The sequence below is a fragment of the Equus quagga genome, chromosome 6 (assembly GCF_021613505.1).
Source record: "Equus quagga isolate Etosha38 chromosome 6, UCLA_HA_Equagga_1.0, whole genome shotgun sequence".
Classification (NCBI taxonomy): domain Eukaryota; kingdom Metazoa; phylum Chordata; class Mammalia; order Perissodactyla; family Equidae; genus Equus; species Equus quagga.
The window spans coordinates 2,426,439-2,448,466 of record NC_060272.1 but is presented as its reverse complement, the minus strand read 5'-3'; the positions used below and the strand labels follow the sequence as shown (position 1 = coordinate 2,448,466).

Sequence of the window (22,028 nt, the reverse complement as noted above, 5' to 3'; positions counted from 1 at the left end):
TTCAGGAAAAAGTCAATTTTGAGGGTCTTGGTGGGAAACATCTGTTCATCAAGAAACAGTTATTGTTAGATTTGAGACAACTAGCGTAGTTACACTTCAAAAGGCCTAATCTTGAATATTTTGTTAGTAAGGTACATAAGTATGTTAAGTTCTTTTCTGATTTCCAGATCATGATCAGGAGCATTTTCCTGTTTCTGGATCGCACTTACGTACTTCAGAATTCCATGCTTCCTTCTATCTGGTGAGTGTCCCAGACAGTAGAGCTGCGTCTGCCGCTGTGACTAAGACTGCACGCCTGGCTTGTGTCTTCTGCCAGTTAATCTGTTGACGTGTCTGTAGTCCTTTATGTCAGCCAAAATCTCTAGTGCACACATCCGGGCCTAGGTGGATCTTAGCCCTGGAGTGTCTCCATCACCCGTGAGGGTGATGGGGTGGAGCCGAGGCAGGCCATGCCCTGGAGGAGCAAGTTCTAGCATGTTCCCCAGCCTGCCCTGAGTGACAGCGGGAGGCAAGCACAGAAGTACTGTGTGAAGCCACGTTTCTGTAACTGGACTCTGGACTTGCGGGCTGTCTCGAGCCGATGCCACACTGCTCACCTCTGCTGTGAGGGAAAGGCCAGCAGACTCAGACGTGCTCTCTGACAGCTGGAATTTGAGCCCAGAACAGCTCCTTCCAGTGCTCTGATGAAACTGTGACCCTGAGGTTCTGAAGCCCCCCAACCCAGCTGACCACCGGAGGGCACAGGGCCTAGTTTCCTTCAGGACGTTGAAGCCTGTCGTTTCAATCTGCTCATCCCAAATCATCTTTTGGGGACATTTTAAATCAGGAACTCCTCCCCCATATTGCTGAGTCCCTAGTCATGGACTTGTACAGCCTTTGCCAAATGATGCCCTTCGCCTCTCTGCCCGCTGCTCCTCCCAAAGGCCTGCCTGCCTTGGACAAAAGCTCGTCCTTGATCTCGTCCTCCTCCTTCCTGGTCTCTGGATGCAGAAGTTCAATCTCCCATTCAGAAGTGATGCTGTGCACTCATTACCTTTAAACCCAAGTTCTTTAGAGAATTTCTTTCTTTTCCAGCTTCCTCACCATCCATTCGCTCCAGCACAAGGCGATGTGATTTCTCCTTTCAGCACAGAAACTGCTCTTTGTCTCTATTTCGCATAACCTAGTATCTGTGCAGCTTTGGACACTCCCTCCTTAATCCCACTTTCCGCTTTGCTCCTCTCACTTCTCCGACCTCCGCTGACTCCTGCACATCTCGTGCTGGACGCCCACGTGTGTCTGCAGGGAGGCTCGCACTGCACAGGGAGGCGGCCTTCGCTCAGAGAGGCGTAAGGGCGGTCAAGCTGATGCTGGCGGCAAATTGCAGAGCTTCTACTCTGCAAGGCCCTGTTCTGAGTGCTTCAGCACCTGCTCATTTACTTAAATTCTTAGAGCAGCTCTAGAAGGGATGACTATGACCGTCCCTATTTTATAGATGGAGGAACTGAGGCACAGAGAGTTCAGATTCCTTGTTCTACCCAGGTTGTCAGGCTCCCTAGCCTGAACTCTTAATTTATAACCATGTAAACAATGCCACCCCCCAGTCCACTGCAACAGGAGGAGAAACGGACATGCCAGTATGCCAAGATTGTGGTGCAGGTGCACGAGAAGCTCACAGGGAGGGACGAGGAAAGAGAGCCCTGGCTAGGCTTCGGAGTAGGCGGGAGTAGTAAGGGAGCCGAGATCAACAGAGGTGGTGAGAGGGCAAGCAGGGAGCTCACAGTGTTGCCCACGGTGGAACCAGGACGCAGCATGCCCAGAAGGCACCGTTTGTGGGAGAGTTGGGGAGATGGAGCTGATATGACCTGATGGCTGTCTTGGGGAGCTACTGAAGCCTCCAGCTGGGGTTTAGAGTTTAGGAAGAAGGTTCTAGTGGCAGTAGAGCAGGTGCGTTAGAGTGGACTGTTAGTGCTTCCTGTGCACCAGAACCTTCTGCCCTGCGTTGATCTGTTTTACAGGCATAGAAATACGTGTGATCCCCATTTACAGTTAAGGAAGGACAGGCACAGAGAGGTTAAGGTCCTTGCCCAGGGTCACGGTGAGCAAGGACTGGGACCAGGATTCAAACCCAGCTGGCTGGCTTCAGCCCACATGGCTGACCACTGTGCTTAACTACTGTCTTTGAAGTGCATGGAAGACCACAGCCTGCGGATCCTCCAGGGAGGAGGAGAGGTCCATTGTGACTGTAGGGAGCAGTGTAGAAAGAGCAGGTTCTCCACCACAGATGGGGCTCCCCAGAATTCGTGCTCACCTGCGGACTGCTCTTTGCAACTGGCGCTCACCACTACTGCTGCTCGCCATTTACCACCAGCACTGCCACTGCCCTGAGCTGCCCGTTCAGGAGACCTGGCGGGGCCCGGGCGTCTGAGTTTTGTCCCCCTTCTCAGTGTTCGGCACCTAGGGGACCTGCAGAGGTGTTTCACCCAAGGAGGGTCTGTTGCCACATGGTTTTTGTGGACAATAACTGACAGCTGAATTTAGTAATTTTCCTAAATCTCTTAGGCAACAAGCTAAGGAAGTATGATGAACTCTTAAAGTCACATTTTAAATTCCTTCCTCCAATGGAAAGGACCAAACAGGAGAGAACCGAGTGCCAGGGAGGAACAGTGGACAGCAGGCCCCAAAGAAGGCTCAAAGAAGGGGACAGGAAGGGCACGGCGGGCTGGGAGGGCCGTGGAGCAGGGAGGGCAGAGGTTCCTGGAGCCTTGAGCATCTCTCATCCTGCCCCCAGGAAGAATGGTGTGAGCCATGGGCTGAAGACACAGGTTTTTGCAGGATCAGTGTACTTTTCAGTGACACGCTGACATGGTAAGGCCTCAGCACTCCTCCTGTGACAGTTGCCTGACCACATCAGGAGAACAGACAGCCTTGAGAGGGAAGGACATACAAGGCACACCAGACTGGCCAGAATGAAAATTTAAAGTAGGAATTCTTGACACCTGCATTTAGAGAATTAGCAACAGTTTGGGGATGGTATTCGTAGTGTAGCTGGAGCTTCACCTGAAACTTCTGAAAAATGAAACTAAAATAATAGTTTTGTTTTTACTGTTTGTACAGGGATATGGGATTAGAACTATTTAGAAACCATATTATTAGTGATAAAATGGTTCAGAGTAAAACTATTGATGGAATTCTGCTGTTAATTGAACGAGAGAGAAGTGGTGAAGCCGTGGACCGAAGCTTATTGCGAAGTCTGCTGAGTATGCTCTCTGATCTTCAGGTAAATATCTCACTGTTCCAATTGTACCAATAATTTTTAGTAGTTGATGAGAAAAACTTGGATCCCTGCCTAACTACTTATGACAAAATAAATGGATGTATCAAAGATTTAAGTGTAAAAAATGAAAACACAAAACTTTGTTGAAAATATGGGAGATTTTTTTAACTCCTGGAAAGGGCATGATTCTTAAGCTAACACTACACCAGGAGGCGCAAAAGGAAAGAGCCCTTAGAACACAGACCCAGTGCTCCATAGAAAGGGGGCTAGGGCCTGTTGGCATTTTCAGGGGAGCAGTGAGGTGTGCTGGGTTGTCTTAGTCCACCAAGCCGGGGTCAGCTAATCCTCCAGGGTCAGCTGGGCCGGCATTGGCCAAGAAGACTTCAGCTAGGCCAGGATCAGCCGAGTAGAGGTCAGCCAGCCAGGAGTCAGCTGAACCAAAGTCAGCTGAGCAGAGGTCAGCTAAGCCTCCGGGGTTGGCTGAGCAGGGTTAGCTAGGCCAGGGTCAGCCAGCCAGGAGTCAACCAAGCAGAGGTCCACTAAGCCTCTGGAGTCAGCTAAGCTGGGGTCGGTTGAGCCAGCCTCCAGGGCCTCAGCAGAGGAGTGGCAGCTATGCACAGCTTAACAGTGCAGGTCACTGCAGCCATGCTCCCTCAAAATTTGGGGTGCATCAGTACTTCTAAAGGTAGGTTTCTTGGGGCTGGCCTGGTGGCATAGTGGCTGAGTTCACACATTCTACTTTGGTGGCCCAGGGTTCACATTTTCAGATCTCGGGCACGGACCTACATACTGCTTGTCAAACTGTGCTGTGGTGGTGTCCCACATAAAAAATAAAGGGAGATTGGCACAGATATTAACTCAGCAACAATCTTCCTTACCAAAAGAAAGATTGCTTTACTGTAATTCGTCAATAACTCTGCTCAATTTTTAGGTGTATAAAGATTCATTTGAACTGAAATTTTTGGAAGAAACTAATTGTTTATATGCTGCAGAAGGCCAAAGATTAATGCAAGAAAGAGAGGTGAGATAACAAAATGTTTCTGAATTGCCTTATTTCATTTTTATAGATGTGCATTTGTGTGATTTCTATAGGTTTGTTTTTTCCCACATGCATTTTATTGAAAATCTTCTGAAAGCTTCAATCTAGCTGAAATTCTCAGTAATGAGCTTCATTCTTATTAGAGTAAGGATTTAATTTCTTTCCCTTAACTTAGAAATTCTTTTATTGTCCTCCTCCCCAAATAAAACCAGTAAGATAGCTTCTAAAATATGTAAAGGAACTCAAGTAGAAGCAAGAGGATAAAGGTAAATCTCAGACGTGGAAGACAAGTCTGACAGATCAGAAGTTTTCATCTGTGTGAGCCGCTGAAAAATTCACCCAAGTGAGCGTCAGGAAAAACATGTAATAGTGACATGAACCCAAAACACTTGATAACCAGTTTCACAGGTATTAGAGCATAGTCCTGAAGAAAGCCCCTTGGGGCCGTCACCCAGATGTCACTTGTTACTGTACAGGATGGACGTGACTATTGGTTCCTTCATCCTGGTTTTGGGGGAGTTGCATGTCAGATTCCAGGCCTGGCTGCCACTACTAGATCAGAACCGCCAAGATCCTTGTCTTGGGGCCTTTCCTGTGCTGTCAGGTGACAGCAGGGACACCCTTTGCCCCTGGAACGGTGAGGAGCATTTTGAGGTCTTCCGCAACCTCATGTGAGGGATCCTCACGTTGAACAGCCAGTCTGTTGATGATCTTTTGCTGGCCCCTCTGTGGGCCAGGGAGGGCCATTGGGCTCTGCACTCTTCACCCAATGTGCTGCTGCTCACCTGTCTCTGGGGGCTCAGTGATGGGGGGACCCAGGGCATCCGCCCCCAGCTGCCCACCTGTCCGTGGGGCCTCAGTGATGGGGGTACCCAGGCACTGACCAGGAACTTCACTGTGAACAGGCCATGACAGTGCTGCCTTGGCTCCAATTCTAGAGGTTAATTTTAATCTCCAGGATTGAGTTTAAAGAAACTTTCTGCGGCGTACCACACACACATATACTTCCCATTTTACCACCACCCCACCCCGATTAAATCTGTATTCGTATTTGGCTTGAACGTATATTCTGCCTTTTTTTTTTTAATTTTATAAAGAAAACAGTATTTCAGCTTCTTGAGTCACGTCTTTTTGTTACTAACATATTTCAATGTTTTGTTTGGAAGGTTCCGGAATATCTTAACCATGTAAGTAAACGTTTAGAGGAAGAAGGAGACCGAGTAATCACGTATTTAGACCACAGCACACAGTAAGTACTATTCATTTATTTAGTTTTTGCAATTTGACCGTAGGTGAAACTTTCCCTGGTTGGTTAAACTCAGTACATCTGCGTGTATGTTTGCTCCCAGCACATTTTTCGTACGTTATTTGTGATTATTCAGCACTCCCTATCACGCATTACTGTCCAGAGGGAGAAATTCAGGCTGAGATACTTGGCATCTTTGGGTTTTGGGACAGGTTCTATTTATGTTAATGGGTATAATTGCATATTAGGCAATTTAAATTGTAAAAATTTTGTTATACATCTAATACAGCTGAAGTTTTTATTTATGGTACTCAGTCATATTATTTTCTCTTTTCATCTAATATTTTTTTTCCTCTAAACTTGAGGTTGATGAGTTAGCTAGGGAAAAATAAATGGGAAAAATTTTATGAGTGTCTGTGTTAGGCACATCATGTTTATTCAAGTGAGGAGAGATAAGAACAGAAACGTGAGAGACAGAAAAGAAAGAGATGATTTTAAGAGACTAAAGTGGTAAAATGTTTAGAAATTGTTGACTTATTGGTAGGGAAGGAGGTGGGCAAGATGGTGACAGTTTGAAAATACAGAGAATGGAGGGTTGTGAGAGAAAAGATGAAGTCCCTTTTAGACTCGTTGGGTATGAGATGCCCGTGGGAAATCCAGGATCTGCAGAGAAGTGACACTCGAGCCGCAGCCCAGGGTTATGTCGGGGGGCTACCCTTCTGCTGGGAGTGGGAGGGCCCACGGGGGCTGGAAACAGACAGCGTGGAGAGACCAGGGGAATGGAGGAGAGAGCCGTGTCGGAAAAGCCAGGGACAAAATGCGAGTGGTGTCAGATCTTACCAGTAGGTCAAGTCAAGGAAGGATGAAATCTTTGTTGTCTGTTATGTACATTTCTATTAATGATATTCTCCATATAGCTTATTCCATTTGTACGTCTGAAGTTCAAGAACGTGCCAAGCTACACAGTGTACTGATCAGGGAGATACATGTATATATGGTCGAATCATGTGGGAAAGCACAGATGTTGCACACACAGGCTTCAGTGTAGAGGAGGGGTGGGGACAGCAGCTGATGAGACGTTCCCCTTTGTGGCCCTGGGGGCAGTGGGCGCAGTGGTTCCTTCCTTTACTGTCTTATATATGCTCATACGCTTTTTGATATGGATGGTATGTTTTAAACTCCTCTCCCCAGTTTTAAAAAATACATTACCTAGAAGTGTATGTAAGTTATTTAAGCAAATGAATCCTAGATAAGGGTGGCTCACCTCTGGCCTCAAGTCTAGATGGGTTGGAGGACTGTGTGGAGTGCTGACGGAGGTGGCTTCTGTGGTACTGGATGATCCAAATAGCATAAAATAGAAAATAATTTTCAGAGAAAGAAGAGGGAGACTGAGGATAAGCGAGCCACGCGTTCTTAGGGCTGGGCTCCCAGGGTCCCTCCAGCCTCAGAGCCCACATGTCCCACCTGCCTTCAGTCAGGGCACAGTGGATGGCAGTGCAGAGGGAAGGGGTGCTTGACAGCAGCAGTGGATTGCTGTCTAGGCCCTACCTCCTTGCTGAGCCGCGTGGAACCTCATGCTGGAGAACACGGCCAGGTCACTTGGCAGGCCCTGCCCGAGGGACGTGTTCTTTGTTCTCCAGGACTTGGGCCTGTCAGTGTTGGTCTCCTGAAAGCACCCGCTCTCCTGTTGACTGGAATCACTCGATGCCATGGCGGGAGTTCTCATACCGCAAATCAGTGTGTTGTCACTGAAGTTTATGAATCCGTTTTCAGGGACTCGGATGCTATGGACAGTTACTTCCCCAAGACTGCTCCTGAGCTCTGTGCCCCTCTGAGTCCGAGGAGTTTGTGGTATCTGCCCCTTGGCTTGTGACCTCTCATAGTACCTGGGCTATGACAGGCACTCTATGAACTGTTGGACTGAAAAATGTGATTGAGTTTCTCACCTGCAGAACCAAAGTCTAGACTGTAAATTGTGAAGAAGTGGCGATTCCGTGAACCCATGAAAAGCTGCTCAACATTGTCAGTTGTCAGGGAAAATGCAAATCAAAACCACAGTGCAACCCCACTTCACACCCACAGGATGGCTGTAACAGGAAAGGCAAGCAGTACAAAGCATCGGTGAGGGTGTGAAGACGTTGGGCCCTTGTGTACTGCTGGGGAGAATGTGAAACAGGGCAGCCACTCTGGAAAACAATTTGGTAGTTGCTCAAAATGTTAAACATTGAGTTACCATGTGTTTCTCCAACATACCAGTTCTACTCCTAAATACATAGAGAAATGAAAACATGTCCACACAAAACTTGCACAGGTATGTCCACAGTGGCATTACTCATAATAATCAAAAAGTAGAAACGACCCATTGTCAGCTGATGAATGGGTAAACATACTATGGAATATTATTCGGCAATAAAAAATACTGGAGTATGGACATATGCTACAACATGGATGTTGAAAACATGCTAAGAAAAGGAAGCCAGTTCCAGATGTCACGTGTTATACAATTCCATTTATAGGAAAGGCCCAGGATAGGCAAACATGTAGAAATTAGGGGCTGCCTCAGACTGGGAGGCAGGAGGGGGGACAGAGGGAATGGGAGTGACTGCTGATGGCTACCAAGATTCTTTTGGGATGATGACAATGTTCTAAAATTAGATTATGGTAGTGGTTATACAGCTCTGTAAATAGACTAAAAACCATTGAATTTTACACTTTAAATGGGTGAATTTTATGGTATGTAATTACATGTCAAAGCTGTGAAGAGGGGAACAGCAGCAGTGACTGGCCCTTCTGGGATGCTTCCTCTCTGTCCGTCTCACTCCCTCACCTGGCTCACTGGAGGCAGCCTGGAGCAGGTGCTGGCTCGCTGGACTCTACTCCGATTCCCACTCAGTAGCCGTATGCCTGGCAAGTCGCCTGTCTCTGCACTGTTTGCTCACCTGTGCAGGGGAACCAGAATGACTGCTCTGCTCCTCTCTAGGGTTGCTGTGACCGTTAAGGAAGATGGTACATTGAAAAGTTCCTTATAAAATGAAGGCTTGGGAAGATGGCCAAAATGAATAATCCTGGGAATAAAACAAATGCTTTAATCCTCTAAAAGAAAAAAAAAAACTAAATGAACCGTGTATAACAAACCTAGGAATAGCTGTGCGTGTCCATATGAATGTGGCAGTCACACTTGTCAATTTCCAGACTTTCAGATGCTCTGTTCTGTGTGACACCTACACAACTTAGCCCTCACAGAGGAGCTGCTATGATCAGTAGGATTTTGAGAAGTGGTGATGGTAGAAAACAGGCAGAAAGAAGTGAGGATGGAGAGACAGAGCTCTAGCAGTAGAGGGCGGGGTTTCATGGGACCTGGAGCCAGGAAAGGAATGGGATGGAAGACGAGGGCAGACCTGTGGCCACAGCCTGGGTAGTAATGCACATTGTGTCGAGCAAGACTTAAAACTTTCGAAAACTGGCTCAAGCGAGAGTGCCAGCTGCCATCCACGCTGAGGGTCTGCTTGCCTGAAGGCACTGTGTGATTGCTTGTCTGCTGGTGTCCCCTTTTCCCTGGACCCAGTGGCCTGTTCATGTCATCCAGTAAATTGTTTTTGGAGAGACTTCCGAGTCTGTGTCAGTGACAGTGATGCTGTGTGAGAGGGAAGTGCTTGTTCTGTAACCCTTTGGTTTCTGATTGACTCCACACTGTGTCTGTGTAGATGGTAAACTCCCATCCTTTCCAGCTAACTGGAGTCTCTCCTTTAATTTGGTTCCTGATGCTGTCTCTTCTGCCTTCTCTAGGAAACCACTGATTGCTTGTGTGGAGAAACAGCTGTTAGGAGAACATTTAACAGCAATTCTGCAGAAAGGTAGATTTTCCTAACTCTTGTGTCACACTGAATAATAGTCTTTAATTCATTAAGAAAGTAAGTGAAACATTGCAAGTAACAATGTAAGGGTATTTGTTCTTGTAATAAAAGTCACCAAGAATTATTAAAAATAACGAGATGTGAGCCCTTGAGGGGAGATCAGTTGAGAGAAGCAGTGAAAGGCGTGGTGGAGCTGCGGTAAATGCTGATGGGACGGGAAGCCCGCACAGGCAGAGAGGTTCCGAGAGGCCCTCCGGGCTGCAGGCAGCCCGCAGCTGGGCTCTGACCCAGCATTCGTGTGTCCTTGTCCATGTACGCAACATTCGGGGGGCACTGCAGGGGTAGACGTGTGTGCTTGGGCAGGCTGTTGGATTCTCAGGGATGCTTTGTGTGGCTGAGTGTCAGGTGACATGCCACACGTGTGGTCCACTTAAGCCAGAGGACACCTTTCTATGCTGATTATCTTGAAAAAACAAGCAGACAGAAAAGAACACATTCTATTGCTAATTGTCCAGTTTTGACCCCCTCACATTCCCTGGTGGTCCTAGAGCTTTGCTAAGAGTAATTCAAACTGCTCTGCAGCAACTGTGACACTGATGCTTTTGTAGCTTGTACGTTTATAGTCGATAGGGTATATTCACTCAATCTGTCCTTTTTTTATTTCTGCCCTTCAAAGTGTGCTTAATTCTCTGGAAAATTATAATAAGCACAGTGTAACCTTTTGTAACACTTTAGTACTTATTGTTATTTTTTATAGCTCTTACATATTTAATGTTACCAATTGAAACTCATTTTAGAACTACAGGATCTATGCCAAGGTATTGGAAACCTTAAAGTTTAATTTGGGGAACGCCCTACGTAGTACCCAAATATATTCTGGTTTAGGTTCTACTTTGCCAGATAGTAGTATTATCTCTTAAGAGTTACCTAAAAGTGGAACTTTCCAGTGAAACCAGAATATAAAATTGAAAGGGGAGAGAATTAGCATTATTGAGCATCTCCTGTACTTCCTGTAAATATCTGACAGTCCTCGAACAACCTTGTGAAATCATTACCCCCACTTTACAAGTAAGAAAACTGAGGCTCAAAGCAGCTTAACGCTGGTGCCTAAATCATAGCCCATAAAGAGAGAGCTGGGGTGCAAACCTGGGTGTCTGTCTGCTTAGACTACACTGAACCCATACAGGCCATCTATTTGTACATGAAGGAGGTCTTAATTTACTGTCCACCTGAAGCAGATGCATTCAGAATTCATGCTAGGTGTTTTCTAAAAAGGAGTCACTTTATAAGAAAAAAGAACTTCAAGGAAATAGTGGAAATTTGCATAAATTGTTTCAATGCAGTTTTCGACAAGCAAAATTATTTCCAAAACATGGTAAATTTTATATATATATATATATAAAGCTTAATCTAAATTTTATTAGAGACATTTAAAAATATAAAGCTGTAGGGGCCGGCCCCGTGGCCGAGTGGTTGGGTTCACGAGCTCCGCTTCGGCAGCCCAGGGTTTCACTGGTTTGGCTCCTGGGTGAGGACCTAGCGCCGCTCATTGGGCCATGCTGAGGCAGTGTCCCACATGCCACAGCTGGAAGGACCCACAACTAAAATATGCAACTATGTACTGGGGGGCTTTGGGGAGAAGGAAAAAAAATACATATATATATAAAGCTGTAATTTTTGAATTCTTGAAGATATTATTTAGGGTTACAGTAAATTATAAAATAAAAGTTATTTACGTCAGTAGATCAAAATGTAATTTAGAGAAATAACATTCAGAGACCTTGCTAAGGATCTGCAATTATAGCCCCACAATGTGTTTATGCACGTCTTTCAACCACCTTTGATATGTGGAAACTGTGCCCATTTCACAGAGGACCCTGAGACTCGGTGAAGTAACACGAAAGCTCGTAGCTTTTCTCCTCTAACTCAGCTGCCTCTCCATACTTAGCATAAAGCAAACATTTAGAAAATCTTCTATGAAAGCTCCTCTGGTTGTGGTATGGTTTTAGAAAATCTTTATAAAATTTATCTAAAACAGTAAAATCTTTTAAAATGCTTTGTTAAGTACTTCAGAATATCTGATAAACAATAAATGTTTTTCTCTCACAGTTTATTGTATCTGTGAATAAAGTTAATCAACTCGAGACTAGATTTCATAGCTTGTCCTTTGATAAATATGCTTTCTGACTGATGGCTAATGAGGAGTAACTTTGAGTCATGGACCTTCCAGGACAGAGGTGGCAAGCGTGTCCTCAGACCATTGCTGCTTTAATGACATGAAGAAATAAAGAATACACCTCCCAGCGTGGTCAGAAAAATGAGTCACCTAATGAGATAATAAAGCTTAATGTATAATTTAAGCACAGTGAGAGATTAACAACAATAGCTTCTCTTTGGCATACCCGAATTGCCAGCATCACTACCCTTGCACTTTGGGGCCGTTATTATGTAAAATAAGGGTGACTTGAACACAAGCCCTGCAGTACCCAACAGTCGATATGATAACCAAGATGGCTACCAAGTAACTAACGGTCAGGTAGCATAAGCAGTACAGATTCTCTGGACACAGGGATGATTCATGTCCAGGGAGGGACAGAGCAGGACAGCACAAGATTTCATCACACTACAGATAATAGTGTGCGATTTAAAACTTATGAATTGTTTTTTTGTGGAATTTTCCGTTTAATACTTTCAGACCGCTGTTGACCACAGGTGACTGAAACCACAGATAACAAGGGAGTACTGTACAGAAATAAGCAATATTCCCTAAATTTCTAAATTACGTGTTAACTTTGTTGTCCCGCACACCATATTCTGGTTTAGCATTTATTCGTGCTGATTTATTCGTGTGATACGCTAACGCTGACTGTGTGATTTCAGGGCTTGATCACTTGCTTGATGAGAACAGAGTGCCCGACCTCACTCAGATGTACCAGCTGTTCAGCCGTGTGAAGGGCGGGCAGCAGATCCTGCTGCAGCACTGGAGCGAGTACATCAAGGTGTGTGGGTCTGTCTTGACAGTTGTACTAACTGCTTTGTGCGAGGGCTGGGTGCCCATCTCCAGGAAGCCGCAGCACCCTGGTAGAGTGACCTGGATGATGCGGAGGGACGTGTTTCACTCCTGGTCCTTGGGTGGATGGTGGTCTTCCATTTCCTTCCAGATACTTGTGCACACTTTTCTTTGTAAGATGACAGCGATGGTGGTGAGCTCCATCCGGGTAGAAACATGACTTAAAGGGCTGCGCTTTGGCTGTTCGTCATCAGCATGAGGACTAGTTTAATTCCACAGTCATGGTTTTCAAAAAGTAATCATTTTTGGTGAATCTGCTTTTTAAACTTGTGTCATGCCTTTGCTCAGTGAGAACTATTACACGTTTTGATATATCAGGTTGGTGTGCATGCTTTATTTCCTAGAATCCAGGATTTATTAAACATACGCTTTTATGTTTCTGTACTGCGTGTGTGTGTGTGTGTGCATGTCCCTGTGCTTATGGTCATAAAAAGGCAACAGGAGGGATCCTTGTGCTGCTAGCATGTTCGACATCTTGACCGTGGTGATGAATACACAAGTGTGCGCAGATAGCAAAGTCTGGAGGATTTGATACACAGACAGATGAGTTGTGGAACCTGGGGTGGCCTGGGTGAGACGGGGGGTGGCCCAGTGATGATGCTGCTCTAGTTTTGCCAAATGTTACCAGGCAAAATGTGCAGGGATCTCTTTACTATTTCTGTTGCATGTGACTCAGTAATTATGGCAAGAAAAATTTCAATTAAATAAAAAAGATAAAGGGAAACTTGCATACTGCTTTCAAAGCTGATCCTTGCAGTATGTGTACATTATTTTTAAATGCAGTCAGTACAAAGGATACAGAGTAAAAAGTAAGTCCCCCTACTCTTGCTGGTCGTACAGTTTCCCTCTCCAGAAGAGATTTATGCCACTTTCATTAGCATTTCATTACTTTTCACCAGTAATCTTCCACATGCACGTGTGATGTCTAAGTAAATGTGTGTATACTGTTAGATGAATTTTTAAAATATGTATATTACATTGAGTAGTAATTTCATTCACTACGTCTTCAGCTGGTAGTTTATATCATCAGACAGCTAATTGTTGTCATACATAGACTTTTAGTAATATTTAATATAGCATTTCTTTTTTGTTTTTATGGTTAGCTGGGTTTTTTTCCCCTAGATTGGCACCTGAGCTAACAACTGTTGCCAATCTTTTTTTTTTTTTCTGCTTTATCTCCCCAAACTGCCCCCTGTACATAGTTGTATATCCTAGTTGCAGGTCCTTCTAGTTGTGGGATGTGGGACGCCGCCTCAACGTGGCCTGTCAAGCGGTGCCATGTCCGGCCCAGGATCTGAACCGGCGAAACCCTGGGCCGCTGCAGCAGAGCGCGCGAACTTAACCCCTCTGCCATGGGGCTGGCCCCTGATATAGCATTTCTGAATTAAAAATACAAGCTGAAAACTGGGCTATTCATGGTTAGAAGTCAAGGGGAAAGAAAACTAGAGTCAGAAGCTCCAAGTAGGTGTCTCAGGTTAATGGGAATGAATTTCTGTTTGAGGAATTTTTAAGTGAAAGTCCTTTAAAAAACGATGGACAGGGGGCCGGCCCCGTGGCCGAGTGGTTAAGTTTGCGCCTTCCACTTTGGTGGCCCAGGGTTTCGCCGGTTCGGACCCTGGGCGCGGACATGGCAACACTCATCAGGCCATGCTTAGGCGGTGTTCCACATGCCACAACTAGAAGGACCTACAACTAAAATATACAACTATGTACTGGGGGGCTTTGGGGAGAAAAAGCAGAAGAAACAAAAAGATTGGCAACAGTTGTTAGCTCAGGTGCCAATCTTTTAAAAAAAAAAAAAGCACTGGACATTTCCCTGTAATTTATAAATTCTTCCAGAAGCAGAATTGTAACACTAAAACATTGTGTACTCACATAATTTTTAGAACGTGGACTGAATTTGTGAAACTTTTGAAACCAGTATTTAATACCTACAGTGATTAATTTATATTAAACAATTGTGATTCTTTGATGGCAGGAGAAAATGTTTCATAAACCTGTCGATGACTTGGGATGTGTGTGTTCTGTAGACTTTTGGGACAACAATTGTTATCAATCCTGAAAAAGATAAAGATATGGTGCAGGACCTGCTGGACTTCAAGGACAGAGTGGACCACGTGATAGACGTGTGCTTTCAGAGGAATGAGAAGTTCATCAACTTGATGAAGGAATCCTTTGAAACATTTATCAACAAGAGGCCAAATAAGCCTGCAGAATTGATCGGTAGAAAAACATTTCTATACATTTTTTTAAATATGGGAGACTAAGCCTAAAGTCAAGGAAATTTTTTCCCAGAATATTCAAGCTCCTTGTGGGGAGGGTGAGGGAAAGACTTGTATCATGCCCTATTAGGATACACATTTTCAAAGCTCATGTACACATGTGTGCACATACATACTATATATGTGTAAGTATGTATATAAGTATGTGATGTTTCCATAAGGGAGAATGTAGTAGTAATTTTGTAAAGAAATGAAGCTTGGCTTCACAAAGGAAGGAAGGGACAGTAAAGATTTGTTCTGGTTTGTATTTCTGGTATTAGTAGCTCCAGAACTGTATTTTGTAAAGATGAACCTTGATTCTCTGTCTTGATTACTAGCAAGTAATTTCTGCTCAGAAATTTGATTGAGGTTTGCTATATTTGAATACTTCTGTGTCATGAGGACAACTTTATAAATCTCTAGATAATATTTAATGTGAGGTGGTATTTAGTCACTATCTTTGCATCCTCTAATCAGTATTAAAATAGGATAAAATTAGATAGAATCTCAAAGATAGCATGTTTTAAGATGAAACAGTTTTTAAATTACCACTTTGTATAATTATTTCATGGTAATATCAAAATATACTCAGGATTTATAGAATTTCACTAAAAGTTTTTAAAAATTTGCAGGAGGGAAAGGGCAGAGAAGAGTGTAATACAGTGATACAAGATTGGGCTCATGTTGATTGTGCTGAAGATGTATGATGGGAACATGAAGTTCATTATATAATTGTCTACTTGAGTGTGTGTTCAGAGTATTTCATGATAAAAAATTAGCAGAAAAAAACTAATAAAAGCAGTGATAGAAGAAATTCACGAAGCAGCTTACTTTGGCCTCTTTGGAGTCTGGGCTTCTGGAAATCTTGGCCTCCCCTTTCCTTAAGCCAGGTCGTGGCTGGTTTGTGTCACCAAGAGACCAGAAGCCAAGCAGAGCTGTTCTCATGCCTGCATTCAGGGAGGCCACCCCTCGAAGCCCTGAGAAAAATCCTTTCTCTTTAGGAAAGTCTCCTCCAAATCTGTCATGCCGCATTTTGAAGATGAGGCATTCCAGTTTCTGGAGCAATAATGTGTCATGAAACCCAAGCATGTAATTAAAGTATTTATTCTCACCTGACTTGAAAGTACCCATCTTAGGAAATGAGATATTTGCCTTTTTTCATTTAATGTCATTTTGGAGAGTTTCCGAAGTGTTACTGTCCAATTTTTGCTTGTAGAAATTAAAGACTTTGCTTTTCTGTTTAGAACGTGTATTACATATCAAATCCTTATTTTTCACATAATTTAAACTCTTAATCTCACAGCGAAGCACGTTGATTCAAAATTGAGAGCAGGTAATAAAGAAGCAACGGATGAAGAGCTGGAGAGGATCCTCGACAAAATCATGATAATATTCAGGTTTATTCACGGTGAGAAATACTCCACGTTATTTCTGTTAACATTGGGCATATTGAAAATGCTATATAATCGGGGCTGGCCCCGTGGCCGAGTGGTTAAGTTCATGCTCCCCTGCAGGTGGCCCAGTGGTTCATTGGTTTGAATCCTGGGTGCGGACATGGCACTGCTCATCAAACCACGCTGGGGCAGCGTCCCACATGCCACAACTAGAAGGACCCACAACAAAGAATATACAACTATGTATTGGGGGGCTTTGGGGAGGAAAAGGAAAAAAATAAAATCATTAAAAAAAATTTAAAAAAAAAAGAAAATGCTGTGTAATCAAAATACCAATATTTGGGCCCTATCTTTCCTTGAGAAAAATTGACTGAAACATTTCCACTTTCGTGTTAATACAGCAGATAAATGTGATGGCCATGGGTGATTGTTTTGAAAGTATTCTTTTGTGGAAATTTAACAGAAGGATTTGGTGTTCAACTTGCATCAGAATGCATACTTCTTAGGGTTTTCCAGCAGTTGAAGTGAACATTTGCATATTAACTAACGTCTCATGTTGTTCTCATTTGGTTATGAATAGGTAAAGACGTCTTTGAAGCATTTTATAAAAAAGATTTGGCAAAAAGACTCCTGGTTGGAAAAAGTGCCTCAGTCGATGCTGAAAAATCTATGTTGTCGAAACTAAAGCATGGTGAGCATGTGGCCTGGGGCTCTGTCCTGCCTGGGGCTGGGGGTTCGCTGCACCGATGGGATGCGGGTAGCTCCAGGTGTTTTCATCTGTCCTTCACTTGTTCCCAGAGTGTGGCGCCGCTTTCACCAGCAAGCTGGAAGGCATGTTCAAGGACATGGAGCTCTCCAAGGACATCATGGTTCATTTCAAGCAGGTGAGTTGTGTTCTTTTCAAGTAAAACAGGTTTTTAAAAGATAACTCACTTTAAATTGTGTGAAATAATTGTGTAAATTACATACATAATTATGTAAATCATGTAAAATCTTGGTCCTTAAAAATTGCATTATTAATGTCTCACATATTCAAATAACTTAAATTCAAAATGAAAAGAAAAATAATGCCTAAAAATGTAGAACAAAAACTTGACTTAATGAGTGTAGTGGTCCTGTGTTGGTGACGCAACCAAAGAGACAGAGTATCTCGGGTAACTTTGGGACACGTGTGGCTTCAGGGACTGTGTTCTAGGGACTAAAATAAATGCAAACATGTGTTAAGCTCTATTTTGAAAATTGCACCATTTACTTTTTTACAGATTAGTTATTTTTGACGACATTCTAAAGTAATTTATCATCTTGATTTTGTTTTTAGTATATGCAGAATCAGAGTGACCCAGGCTCTATAGATCTAACAGTGAATATACTTACGATGGGATACTGGCCGACGTACACACCTATGGAAGTCCATTTAACTCCAGAAGTAAGACTTTTAAAGACTATTTGTTGTCTATTGTTAATGTACTAGTCCTGCTGCAGGACTATAGACTTCTTGCCTTGTTACACCCGTACCATGCACAGACATGTTATCTTTCAAGAAGTATTTAATGAGAGGTTTTTAAAACCACACACAGTCAGCAATCACAGTGCTCCTAGTGTTTTGAAGTGACCGCTTCTGTTGCACTCCGCAGCTCCTGACTCACCCGTGTCTGCTGGCTGACTGTCCAGAAGGCATTGGCACAGCCCTTGTTTCAGAAGTTACTGCTTGTTGAGTGTGACACCGTTGGTCTGGTTATTATTTCCTTCCGTCGCAGACAGAGCCAGAGTCTTGTGAACAGCACTGCTGAGGGCCCTGTGTCAGTCAACCACAACTTTGGGTGCTTGGGATTGGCAGATATGAAGGAGAACCCTGGGCTCAGGAACTTAAAACCCAGTCAGGGAAGCAGCATGTGCACCATTATGATACAGGTGCTGTGGAAAAGGGCTGGTTCCAGTGTGCAGACTGGGAATTAAAGATGAGCAGGAATGAGGGCCTTCCAGAAAGGGCAAAGAAAGTAGTAGGAAGTGGGAGCCTGGGTCAGAAACAGTCCCTCTTGAAGCTGTTCTTCCTTTTCTTGATTTTTCTCCTCTTTCTGACCCCACTAGTCACTTGCCTTTGTAGTTTTCTTTTCTTTTTTTTCCTCCACCTATATCCCGAGTGCTGATGTTCTCCAGAATCCCCCTCAGCTCCCTTCTCATCCCACACCCCCACTCTGGCAGCTTAGTTCACACTGGCTCTCAGCCTCTAGCCTGTGTGTCTGCTTTCCCGCCAGACGCACACAGACATGCCCAACTCAGCATCTAGGAGCGCTCCTCACCTCCTCCCTGCCTCCCTGAATCTCCATCCTGCAGGGGATGGGGTGACATTCTAAGCAGTTTGTCCACTAGCTGTGGAGGCTTGGTGTGGCCCAGCCCCCCACGTGGACGTCATGCTCCCTCGATTCTGAACTCTGATGGGCCCCAAACCCACCCAGCACGCTGATTCTCTCAGGCTCCGTGCGTAACCCTCAAAATGGAGCGTCCTTCTCCAGAAACCCTCCACATCCTATCCGCCCCAGCACTCAACTGTTGTTAGGACTTATCTCCCTAGTCACCTTCTCCAGAGCCCCGCCCTGGCCACCTCACCCCGTTTCACCTCAGCTGGTTGCAGACTCCACCCTGTGCCTGCCTCACTCGTGGCACTGTGAGTTTTTTCACTTTTTATTTGGAAATAGTTCAGACTTAGAGGAAATTTGCAGGAATCGTTCAAAGAATTCCTGGCACCATCACCCATTTTTTTGAGCATTGCCACACACGCTTCGTCCTTCTCTGTCTCCATCTGTGCACTTTTTCCTGTCCATTTGAGAGGAGGCTGCATCGTGCCTTTACTCTTAGTACTTAGTGGGTGTTTTCTGAAAACACAGCCAGAGCGCGTTGTCAAATTCAGAAAATTTGCCGCCTTGTGAGGCTTCCGTCAGCGTGTAGCCACATTCCAACTTGGTCAGTTGTTCCCGCTCTGTCCTTTGTGCCAGGTGCAGGCAGGACTCACGGTGCGTTCAGGCCTGTCTCAGTCCCCTTTCGTCCTGACAGCTGCACAGCCTGTCTCTTTCATGACATGCACATTTGAAAGCATAGGACAGTTTTCCTGGATGGCCTCTGAGTTCAGGTCTGTGTGATTAGACGCGAGTCATACCATCCAGCCGGAATCTGGAGAAGTCGTTTCTTCCCAGGATCACGTTGCAAAGCATTCGCTGTTCCTTTGCCTCCGTTGGGATGTTACCGACAGTCATTTGGTTAGGGTGTTACTGGTTTCTCCACAGTATTGTTTAGAATTTTCCTTTTGTAATTAGTAATTTGTGGGGAGATATTTTAGACTGTGTAAAACCTCTCATTCCCCATGACACTCACACCTGCTAAATGATCCTGCTGGAGTCCGTTTTAGCGTGATGGAAAGTGATTTTTTCCAGCTCCATCGTTTCTCTGTATTTAGAAGTTGGCGTTGTGCTCTAAGGAAGAGCCCTCCCTTCTGTCCCATTAATTGACTCATTTATTTCTGTCTTTATCGGTATGAACTCATGGATTCTTACTTTATTTACTCATTTTATCCTCAGATTGTCCCATATTTGGCCAGTGGGAACACCTGTGAGCTGTCTCCATGTCCTTTAACGTGCCCCCTGCATTTTTGAGAACCTTTTTGTTTTCCAGCAAAAGAAGTCTGAGGCTTACCGTACTGTATGGTGTTTTCAATTGTGAAATATACCTGCAACTCATCATGTTAAAGTGTGCAGTGCAGTAGCGTTAAATTGTGCAACCATCACCTCTGTCTAGTTCAGAACCTTTTCATCATCCCAAACAGAAACCCTGGACCCATGATCCTGTCACTCCCAGTCCACTTCCGCCCCAGACCTGGACAGCCACTGATCCGCTTTCTCTCTGTGGATTTGCCTATTTTGGACATTTCATGTAAACAGAATCATACACTGTGTGGCCTTTCGTGTCTGAGTATGTTTCTTCTTTCACTCAGTATATATTTTCAGGTTTCATCCGTGTTGCAGTGTGTCAGTGCTTCATTAGTTTTTAAGGCTGAATAATATTCCATCATATGGATAGACCACGTTTTGTTTATCCAGCCATCCACTGATGGGCGTTGGATTGTTTCCACCTTTGGGCTGTTGTGAATAATGCTGCTGTGAACATGAGTGTGCGGTTTTTGTTTGAACACCTGATGTCAGTTCTTAGGGCGTATCCCTGGGAGCAGAAGTGCTGGGTCGCGGGGTAATTCTGGTTAACTTGGAGGAACTGCCACACACTGTGTACCGCACCACGGTTTTCCTCAGCATCCACACCACTAGCATTCCCATGCAGTGCACAAGGATTCCAGTTTGCCCACGTCCTCCCCAAGGTTTATTTCCATTTTTTGATTGTAGGCATATTAGTGGGTGCCAGTTGGTATCTCCTTTTGGTTTGATGTGCTCTTCCCCAATGACTGATGACGTTGAGCTTCTCTCATGTGCTTATCGACCAGGCGTAGATCTTCTGTGAAGAACGGCCTATTCATGTCCTTTGCTCATTTTTCAATTCTATTGTCTGTTGTCAAGTTGTAAGACTTCTTTATATATATCTATATACTAGATCCTTATCAGATAAGTGATTTGCAAATATCTTCTCCCGTCCTGTAAGCTGTCTTTTTACTTTCTTGATAGTGTCCTTTGCACAAAAGTTTTTAATTTTGATAAAGTCCAATTAATCTATTTTTTCTGTTGTTACTTGTACTTTTGGTGTCATATCTAAAAAACTGTTGCCAAATCTAAGGTCGTGAAAATTTACCCCTATGTTTTCTTCTAAGAGTTTTATAGTTTTAGCTGTTACCTTTAGGTCTTTGATCCATTTTGAGCCTGGAATGGTAACTAGCAGAGTTAAGCACCCAGTGTTAGCTGCTGCTACCTAATTATAATCATTATTATTACCACTCTTAGGAATTAATCTCAAGGAAATAATTTTTAGGAAAGGTATGCATTAAGAGGTTTATCACATTATCCACTTTAATTTTTTAGGTGTGATAGGATGTAGTAGATATGTTTTCTAAGAGTCCTTATCTTTTAGGTATATACTGAAACACTTAGAAACAAAATTATATCATGCCTGGGATTTGATGCTGTTGGAGATGGCTAATGGGTCTGTGGGGTGATCATGACTGTTGAGCTGAGCTTTGAAGCAGGAAGAGATGTTTGCCAAGCAGACATGAGCTGGTACACATTTCCTACAGAGGGACCACTTGGACAGACCTCAGAGGCACTGAGGGGCCTGTCGGGCCCAGGAGCAGCAGGCATCAGCTTATGAGGCTGTGCGGGGCATAGCAGTGAAAAAGCCAGACCTGGCCTGCCCTCTTTGTGAATAAGTTGTTATGAATGCTATCAGAGTTAAGAGCGTGGGAGAAGGCTTCTGAGGAGGCAGTTCTGAAAAATGAGTTGATACTGTTAGTGAGGTGGGTGGGAGGGGCGTCCCCAGATCTGGTAGGGGAAACAAGGTGTGTGAAAACCCGAGGGAGGATAAGATGGTGCGCTCAGCAAAATGGAGGAAGGGACCATGGAGAGCCAGGGTAGGGAGGCATAGGACAGGCCAGTAAGTTCAGATGTTCCAGAGGAAAGGGCCTTGGTAAGCCATGGGAACCTTTCACTGTTTATCCTAAGAACTTGAAAGTGGCCAAGGACACTGACAAGGAATGTGCGGAGTGTAGAATGGGAGGAGCCGGACCTTAGGGGTGCCAGCCTGTGTGGAGTGGGCTGGAAGACAGGCCAGAAGTGACTCAGAAGGCGTGGACACACATCAGAGAGACACAGAAGTGCAAGCGACAAGTGTCCCAGATACCAGGAGGGCAAGAGGAGCCTGCTGCGTGGAAAGGGGTCATCTCACAAGATGAAGCCTGATGAGAGCCCATTGGATTTGG

The 22,028-nt window shown here is 44.5% G+C and overlaps 1 protein-coding gene across 2 annotated transcripts in view; it reads left to right on the top strand.

The window, feature by feature from the left end:
* CUL4A (cullin 4A) overlaps positions 1-22,028 on the top strand; it is a 57,067-nt gene that overhangs the window by 24,360 nt on the left and 10,679 nt on the right. For both annotated transcript variants that reach the window (XM_046664522.1, XM_046664523.1), the window contains exons 6-16: positions 168-241; positions 3,097-3,259; positions 4,188-4,277; positions 5,462-5,544; positions 9,328-9,395; positions 12,276-12,394; positions 14,496-14,688; positions 16,030-16,134; positions 16,701-16,811; positions 16,919-17,004; positions 17,439-17,546. In XM_046664522.1, the coding sequence (XP_046520478.1) occupies positions 168-241; positions 3,097-3,259; positions 4,188-4,277; positions 5,462-5,544; positions 9,328-9,395; positions 12,276-12,394; positions 14,496-14,688; positions 16,030-16,134; positions 16,701-16,811; positions 16,919-17,004; positions 17,439-17,546 (1,200 nt within the window). The remainder of the gene's footprint in view (positions 1-167; positions 242-3,096; positions 3,260-4,187; positions 4,278-5,461; positions 5,545-9,327; positions 9,396-12,275; positions 12,395-14,495; positions 14,689-16,029; positions 16,135-16,700; positions 16,812-16,918; positions 17,005-17,438; positions 17,547-22,028) is intronic.